Below are 9319 nucleotides of genomic sequence, written 5' to 3'. Positions count from 1 at the left end.
ACCACAGCACATGTCTCTTGCAAGGACAAGGTTGGGGGTAGGGTCACAGATTAACAGCATCTCAAATACAGAACAAAATGGAGTCTCTCATGTCTACTTCTTTCTATATAGACACAGTAACAGTCTGATCTTTCTTTTCTTTTCCCCACAATGACTAAGACCTCAAAAGTGCAGGCAATAAAAACACAAATAGACAAATGGAACTTAATTAAATTTAAAAGCTTCTGTGCTACAAAAGAAATAATCAGAATGAACAATCTCTGGAATGAGAGAAAATATTTGCAAACTATGCATTCAACAGGGGACTAACATCCAGATTTTACAAGAGACTCAACCAAAAAACCCCAAATAATCCCATTAAAAAGTAGGCTAAGGACATGAATAGACATTTTTCAAAAGAAGATAAACAGCCAACGAGCACATGAGAAAATTTTCAATATAACTAATCATCAGTAAAATGCAGATTAAACCACAATGAAATATCACCTTACACCAATCAGAATGGGTACTAAAAAGACAAAAACATGACATTGGGGTGCAAAGAAAAAGGAACTGTTATACGCTGTTGGCGAGAACACACATTACTACAACCTCTATGGAAAACAGTACAGTGAGTTCTCAAAGAACTAAAAGTAGAACTACCATTTGATCCAGCAATCCCACTACTGGGTATCTACCCAAAGGAAAAGAAATCATTAAATAAAAAAGAGACCTGCACTCATATGTATACCACAGTGGTATTCAAAATCACAAAGATATGGAATCAACCAAAGTGTACATCAATGGAGGACTGGATTTAAAAAGTCATATATATACACAATACTATTTAGACATTAAAAAGAATGAAATTGTCTTTCACAGCAACATGGATAGAAATGGAGACCTTTATCTTAAATGAAACAACTGAGACACAAAGAGAAATACTGCATGTTCTCACTCAAAAATGTAAGCTAAATAATGAGTACACATGGAAGCAGAGTGTAGAGAGATGGACAATGGAAACTTGGAGGGGTAGGGGATTAGCAGTGGAGTGGATGATGGGAGGTTGCTTGGTGGGTACAAGCTGCATTGCTCCAGGGACAGATGCACTGAAGGCACTTACTTCACCACAATGCTATATATCAATGTAGCAAAACTGCACTTGTTTCCCATACATATTTACAAAACAAATTTTTAAAAAATTGCTTAAATTATCAAAAGTATCACAACTCATTTCTTGAAAGACATTTTCTGCTTTCATTTTTCACCTGACATTCAATCCTCACACTACCGAAAAATGAATTTGCTTCTTAGTGTTTAAACAAAACTAACCTTTCCAAGTGATCAATAATTTCTTGGTTATTAGAATGAACAGATACTTTTCAGACCTTTGAGCATCTAATAGCAACATAATGCTCTGGTTAGTGGCAAAGACAATGGGCATGTAAATCACTGCTCAGCCACTTACTGGCTATTAGACCTTGAATAAATTACTGAACCTGTGTTTGTTTTCCAGCTATAAAATGAGAATAATACTTAGGGTTCTCAGGATTAAGAGATTACATATACAAAGCATTTAGGAGAGTGCCTACTAAACAGCAATCTATACAAGTGTTACTGAAACTTGCTTTCTTATGTATCAAAGACACCACTCTCTCCCGAGTTTCTTCCTCCTTCTCTAGACCATCTCTGCTTCCTATTCATGCTACTTTCTTTCACTGACTTCTTCAACATGGTTCTCTTCTCTTCTATGCTTTGGCTCAAACCCATCTAAATTAGAGACCCTCTGGGCTTCAAACTCCCCAATCCATTTGCCTACTGGACACTACTATTTATACATCTCTGAAGACCTTTCAAATTTGTCCAAATTGAACTCCCTAAATGTTTCTCCCTAAATATGTACCCCCTATTTTCTTCTCCTGGCTGGCTAGAAATTAGAAACAGAAGTTTCCTGAATTTCTCTTTGCCACTCTAGTCTAATTGTTTTCTAAGACCTACTGATTCTGCTTCTTTATCCTGTCAAGTCTAAAGCAAATCATCTATATTCAAATTCCTGCTCTACTACATTTTATCAATACAATCTCAAGCAAATTGCTTAACCTTTCTGAAACACGGCATCTTTAATAACAGTACCTACCATCATAGGTCTTTGTGATGATTAAATAATACATGTAAAGCACTTAAAACACTACCTAATGTACGGAAAAAAATGCAACGAATGTTAACTTTAGGTATTATTATTACTACCTTTTTTCAATCTCCTTCCCAGCATCCCCCCTGCCACTGGCCCAGATCATCATCAACTCTCATCTAAATTACTGTAATTGCCTCTTAACATCTTTCCACTAACCTTGCCTTCTCCAATATACTCTCTACCTAAAAGCAAAGTTTTTTGAACCCAAAGTAAATCATGTTTTTCTCCTGCTAAAACCTACCAAAGACTTCCCATAGTTTTTAGAGTAACATCCAAATTCCTCAATATGCACATAAGAACTGTTTTTTACACCAAAGGAAGGTACAGCACAGTCTGTTATACCGTAAGTTGCAGCTCAACTTTCCTGATCTGTCAGAACCAAAAGCTCTCATGCTTACATATCACAATGCTAATAACACACCTATTAATTTTAACTGGAGATCAGGTGATTGTCAGACCCCACAGAAATGTGATTACCTTTAGTTCAGGGCCTATACTTCTTCATCTTTGTACCTCAGAAACTTACTCCAATGTTTCACGAATTTGCTAATTGTTTGCTAAATACTGAAAAACGTATTGAAATATTCAATCTCAAATGTTACGACAAAGACAAAAACCATACCTAAACCAGTTCTCATGAATAAACTCAACATTAAAAAACTGCATTCCTTTTAATAGGACAAAGCATTCTGAGTTACAGAAATTCTTACCTGAATATATTTCTTGCTATAATTGTAACCTGGCTGTAGGGATCCGAAATCTACTTTACGTAATTTACTCAGCGGCTGAACTTCAGGCACCCCATTGACTTCCTTTATGAATTCAAGTGGCATATCAGTTCTTCTTCACACTGATGTCCAAAGCAAATTCAACTAGGGAATTTGACAACTTGCTGCTGAAGATACAAAACCAGTGTTTTATCCAAAATGCAGTCAATAATTTGCTCTAAGTCTGTTTGACTTAGTTATGCTTTTCCTTATTATGGTTAACACGGTTCAGGGTTCGGGGTGACAGGAGGATGGATTATTTTACAATTTTATTGCAAAGATCAATACAGGACATTCTTCCACGGAACTGAAACTTAACCATTTTCTACTAAGCTGCGTATTTAAAGTACCTCTAAAAAGCAAGTTTTAAAATCTGTAACAATGTCACTAACAAACGCCTTTAACATTGTGCTTTAAAATGTAAAAGTTATTGGGGAAGAGGGAGGCTGAAAAATCCTGGTTTTTTTTTTTAACCCCCACGGGAGCTGTAATATTGTATAGGCAAATTGTGCACCAAAAGCTTCGTACTCCAAGATGTTTCTGTGGCCTCCTCCCTTCACCCCCTAAATAAACTAAAAAACAAAAATTACTGAACTGAGATTAACTTGTGCATCGTAGGCTCCACCTTATTTACAGATCTTTTGACTGGGACACTCACTAGTGTCGATATCCAATTTTAACGTTTGCGCACCAACCTTCCCCCAAGCCATCTGAGCTCTGTGAGGGCGGGGACTTGGACTTAACTCTCTCTGCTCCTCCCAAAACACCAAGAAAGATGCTGAACACAGTAGGATCGAGATTAACACTCGTAAGAAAAAGTGTTTCTCTGCGATAATTACATCAAATTTGGATCTAAACTAATTCAATCCCGGGCCCCTTCCGTCTGGTACCCACTCAACGAACACACCAAACCTTACAAATTTTACTCACCGGCAGTTTAGAAACAACCCTAGGAAGAAGTTAGACGGGCGCGCACGTGACGTCACTCGCACGCTGACCGTCCAGCTCCACGCATGCGTGCAGGATCCCAGGACATAGCTGCTAGTTCTCCGCCCGCGGGGGCAAGCTGTGTAAAGGTTCACACACTGACGGCGCCTGGAGGTTTGGCGAAATATTGACAGGATGCGGCGCCAACGGAAGCGTAGGGCCAAGGTACAGGCCCCGCCCAATCCGGTCACATTTCCGGAATTCTCGCCGCTCCCCTTAGCTCCGCCCCCAGTCGCTTTCCAGCTTGCGTGACGGGAGGCACGTTCAGGGCCAGGGGGCGGGTCCGCTGGGCAGGGTTTCAGCTTCCGTTTGGTAGATTGGAAGCTTCTGCAGGCAGAGGCTTTCTTTTAATATCCAGTTCTCTTCCCGGAGGAAGTAGGCACCTACTGCAGTCTTTATAAAGAAGCATTTGCAAGGATAACAGTGTTATTTGAGAGTTTCTATAGTAATTTCGGGCATTGGCATTAATGCCACCATTGAGTCTTGCTATTTATAGATTTGTAACCTTGTCATTGTTTTATAGGGCTATGATTTTGTGGTATAATTAATAGTTATAAATTATAGGTTTATTATAGTTTCTTATGTAATATTTATTATAACTTATAATTGGTATTATAATTTATCATTTATAATGATAAATTGTTAAACATGAATCCTCTGCTAATTTCAGATACATGCCTTCAATCATTTAAGTGAAACCATCCTAGTGTGAAACTAAATGTAATAAAGAATTTACATGAATATTTCCAAGACTAATTTGAACTAAAATATCTTCTTTATATACATATTTGTAGGAGGATATAGCTAACTTTTTTTTCTTTGATACGGAATCTTGCTCTGTCGCCAGGCTGGAGTGCAATGGCGTGATCTCAGCTAACTGCAACCTCTGCCTCCCGGGTTCAAACAATTCTCCTGCCTCATTTTCCCGAGTAGCTGGGATTACAGGCGCAGGCCACCATGCCCGGCTAATTTTTGTATTTTTTTAGTAGAGATGGGTTTCAACATTTTGGCCAGGCTGGTCTCGAACTCCTGACCTTGTGATCCGCCCACCTTGGCCTCCCAAAGTGCTGGGATTACAGACGTGAGCCAGCGGGCCCAGCCAGCTGACTATGTTTAAAGTGCCTTTTTTATCAACAGGAAGCATTCAGTGTTAGCCCATCTCCCATTTCCCCTCCCCATCCCTGTGGTTATATCTCATGCAGAAGCCAGCGGTGACAAGTGCATGAACTCAGGAGTTGTCCATTTGAGGAAAACTGTAGGGAAAGTTTAGATGCGATCCTTCCATCTCTGGCTGCATCCAGCTGTGAAATACTGTTCTTTCTTTCTATGTGAAGCCCTCCACATGGGCTTTGGACCCTGACCACTTTCATCTCCCTTCCATCATCATCAATATATTTTATCTCAATGTATTTTAAGCTTTCCTTCTTTATTCATGCTTTCCTGTCACCATTTAAACACATTCTCCCAGGCTTTTGCTCTGTCGCCCAGGCTGGAGTGCAGTGGCAAGATCATAGCTCACTGCAGCTTGGAACTCCTGGGCTCAAGTGATCCTCTGGCCTCAGCCTTCTAAGTAGCTGGGACCACAGGCACAGGCCACCATACCCGGCCAATTTAAAAAAAAAAAAAAAATTGTGGAGACGAGTTCTCACTATGTTGCCCAGTTGGTCTCACACTCCTCTGTGGGTGTTAAATATTTGTTGAATGAACAAATGCTGAGAAAAACTGTTTATCTTACTTCTGACTTCCACCCCTCCACCCACCCCTACCCAGCACCACCCCATTACACTTAAACTGCCCTTAGAAAAACCACTGAAGAACTCTTTGTTGCTAACCCAAAAGGACATTTTTAGTCTCATATTTTTGAAAACATTCTTTGTGCTACAACATGGTCCTAGTTTTCCTCTTAGTTTCTACCAACTGAATCTTTTAAAATTTCTCATAATCTGTTTAGCCGATAAGTATCCCTGTTCTATAGAATGTGATGAAGATATCTAATAGAGGTATACGTAAGTCCTTTTATTTTGTTAAAGTAGTTGTTCTTAGTTCCTGTGGGACACAACACTTCCTACACGTCCAAGTAACTTCCAATCTTACTTCTTCTGCATAATCTCCCAATTAGTGGCAGAGGCTCCAGAGCCTGTAATGCTTTACCTCACGTTAGTAACTAGTTTCCACAAATGAAGAAAATTGCTCATGAATATACAGTACAATTTAAGATAATAAGAGAGGAAAAAAAGAGATTGAATCAACTGAATAAGGCAATGAAGACATATTAATGCCAAAACAATCCATTACTGTTATTCTATGCCTGTTGAAGCAGCACAAAAAAGCTACTCTAAGGCTAACAATTAATGTAATTGTTATTAGAAGTTATGACCTTTAAAGGTGCAATGAAAAAAGTTTTTATATAAAATCTGCAATGTGAAAATATTCAATTTTAAGAAAAGTTAAAATTAAATTTTTGTTAATAAATAATGAAGACCAAAAGCGGAATGAGTAATTTTTTAAGTGATGTATAAATATAAGGATTCAGTACAGTTATTATAAATCAAAATGAAAGAAATTAATCTGCAAATTTCTGACACATCTTCCCTGTCGTAGCATTTTCATATTATCCTTTACTATTTACTTGTTAATGTCTAAATGTAAAATTGAATTCCTAAGATGTCCGGCGCTTCAAATTCATTTCCTTTGCATTAATTGTGGGGTGATTAACCCATTCCTATTTGCAGTTCATCTGTCCTGCAAGCGGTTGTCATCAGGTTGCATTTCTAGAGCCTGACAGTATCATCTTATTACTCCTGAGATTTTTCTAGCAATAATAGCTAGGCTACATTAGTTGGAGTTCATTTCCTTGTATCGAATAGTCTTTGTGCCCAATCCTAATGAACATCTAAATGGATTTGTAAAGTCCTATTTCAATAAAGCATCAAATTTTTATATTGTTATGTAGCTGAACCAGGAGATAAATCAAACATAAATTTTTCTCAAATGTATGTTTAAGTTCTAAATGTAAATGGTAAAGCATGTAATCATTCATTGCATATTAGGAAGAAAATAAAGATATTTTTAAAACATAATATTAGGTACTACAAATTGAGAAAACATTAGTGTCCATTGAAGAGGTCTCCCAAAAGCTTTTGTACTTTAATAATAAATCTTTTTAATTTATTATTTTAAAATATCCTAGGCCAGGCACAGTGGCTCACACCTGTAATCCGGAGGCCAAGCCAAGCAGATCACGAGGTCAGGAGTTCGAGACCAGCCTGGCCAACATAGTGAAAACCTGTCTCTACTAAAACTACAAAAAATTAGCCGGGTGTGGTAGTAGGCACCTGTAATCCCAGCTACTCGGGAGGCTGAGGCGGGACAATTGCTTGAACCTGGGAGGTGGGGTTGCAGTGAGCTGAGATCACGCCATTGCACTCCAGCCGCAGCAACAGTGCGAGACTCCATCTCAAGAAAAAAGAAAAAAAAATCCTCATCAGTTACAAAATTGCCTTTCCTTCAATTGCTACTCATTTTAAGAATTGTCCAAGAAAAGAATAAAATAACCTAGATTCAAATTTTAATTATAAACTATAAGTAGGTCAATATATTATAGTGTATTGAGTTGTATAAATGAATTACAAATATGAACTTTCTCTTGTTCAAAGACTATTAGAAATGTATGACTTCCCCAAAAATATACATGTTTCCTCATATACCTCATGTATAACATTTTCTCTTTCTATATATATATATATTTTTTTTTATTTTGAGACAGGGTCTCACTCTGTTGCCCTGGCTGGCATACAGTGGGAAGATCATACCTCTCACCGTATCCTCAATCTCCCAGACTCAAGTGATCCTCCCACTTCAGCCTCTTGAGTAGCTGGGATTTTAGGCAGGCAACATTGTGCCCCACTAATTATTTTTAGCAGACGTGAAGTCTCACTATGCTGCCCAGGCTGGTCACAAACTCTGGGTTCAAGTGACCCTCCCACCTTGGCCTCCCAAAATGCTGGGAGTACAGATGTGAGCCACCATTTCTGATAACATTTTTTTAATATGTTAGAAAAAAGGTAATATGTAAACTTAATGAATATTCAGAGAACACTTACCAAGTACCTGAAATTGAGCAGGGCCATGTAACAATAAGTTAAACACAGCCAGGCGTGGCCCTAGCTGATTTGGATCTTGCAGTGGAGACAGAATCTCTTTTCAAAATTCAGATAAACCGATGCAAAATTTTTATTATGATGTGAGATACAAAGAATAGTCATGGTACTAGGAAAGTATGTAATGGAAGAAACTGACCTAGATAGAAAGGTCACATTAGACCTTCCTGAGAAGTAAGAATTAAGCAAAGATGAAAATACAGCAATAAAATAAAGGCAAATTTTAGTTCTCTGTAGTACATTTCAGTCCATAAAAACATATGGCTTCAAGCATACAAAACTGTGGGCTAATCAATATATACATATTTTTTATTATTATTAAATACTCTCTAAACCCTGTTGCAGCCTTAATTTTGGTCTTCAGATCAAATTCATCACTTCTTTTGTTATCCCTAGGCTGTAGACTGCCACAGATATAGCCCTCATATAGGCAGTGATTTTATGTGATCATGCTCAGATATTAGACACAAAAAAATACTCAGAGTGTGACTCTGGTGAAACTGGCTCATGTTAAACAAACTCACATTGATATTTTAAAAAACCTGGTAATACAAATGTATTAAATTCCAACCAAATGTTTTAAATTATTAGCTATATATCTGGAATATGGCATTATCTTCATATCAGTACTTATGAGGAACCGAATTATAAACACTTGGCTGTTGGGAAAGCATGGAATTTCGACACACAAAATGTTTTGTATGATCCTACAACCTAACATAATCAAGTCATGTGAGTTTGGTGTCGTAGTCTACTGAAGAAATACATGTGGATGTTCACATTTGTGGTCAGGGCACCATCTCCCCTGAATGTTTGCCTCTCAAATGGTCTCTTTTCTAGGCATGTAATTAACCTTTTTCAGATGCGTCCTGTTTTCTTTTTTATTTTCTTTCTGTGCCTTGATTTGGATTAGAAATAAATTACAGCTATAGCTCCGGTAATATTTGCAAGTGTTTGGCTATGCCATGTTCTTTCCCTTAGTTTTCTAACAATTTGTAAAATTCAAGACTCTGTATAATAACTGTAATCTCTCTAGTGATTCTGAAAAGACAGGGATCCCTTTCTTTAAATTTTCTCATCTATGGCATATAATTTTATTTTTATGGATGTATATTCACCTATTTCTAAGCACAAAGTAAGCCTTCAAGGTTTGTCAGTGAATTAGATGTTCTGCTGCTAAAAGTCAGCCTGAGCACCCTCAAGACTCAGAGTTGGCTGTTTCCTGAGAATAA

The 9319-nt window shown here is 37.7% G+C and overlaps 1 protein-coding gene and 1 pseudogene across 5 annotated transcripts in view; one reads left to right on the top strand and one right to left on the bottom strand.

Annotated features, from left to right (window-relative positions):
* Positions 1-4059, bottom strand: part of POT1 (protection of telomeres 1) — a 120459-nt gene extending 116400 nt beyond the window's left edge. For 3 of the 4 annotated variants that reach the window (XR_001007793.1, XM_011995936.1, XM_011995934.1), the window contains exons 1-2: positions 3871-4059; positions 2884-3068 (exon numbers count right to left, since the gene is read on the bottom strand). Coding sequence is in view for 1 of the 4 variants with exons in the window: in XM_011995933.1 (XP_011851323.1) it covers positions 2884-3006 (123 nt within the window). In the remaining 3 variants the exon portion in view is untranslated. The remainder of the gene's footprint in view (positions 1-2883; positions 3069-3870) is intronic. The other variant, XM_011995933.1, reaches the window with a different exon arrangement.
* Positions 4060-4062: 3 nt separating this feature from the next.
* LOC105550924 overlaps positions 4063-9319 on the top strand; it is a 114499-nt pseudogene continuing 109242 nt past the window's right edge. Inside the window, exon 1 of the transcript XR_001007801.1 lies at positions 4063-4175. The product of XR_001007801.1 is annotated as an elongation factor 1-gamma pseudogene (transcript). The remainder of the gene's footprint in view (positions 4176-9319) is intronic.

The sequence above is a fragment of the Mandrillus leucophaeus genome, unplaced genomic scaffold, assembly GCF_000951045.1.
Source record: "Mandrillus leucophaeus isolate KB7577 unplaced genomic scaffold, Mleu.le_1.0 Scaffold5, whole genome shotgun sequence".
NCBI lineage: Eukaryota > Metazoa > Chordata > Mammalia > Primates > Cercopithecidae > Mandrillus > Mandrillus leucophaeus.
Note: the sequence above shows the minus strand (reverse complement) of the source record. Positions and strands in the feature narration are given on the sequence as shown.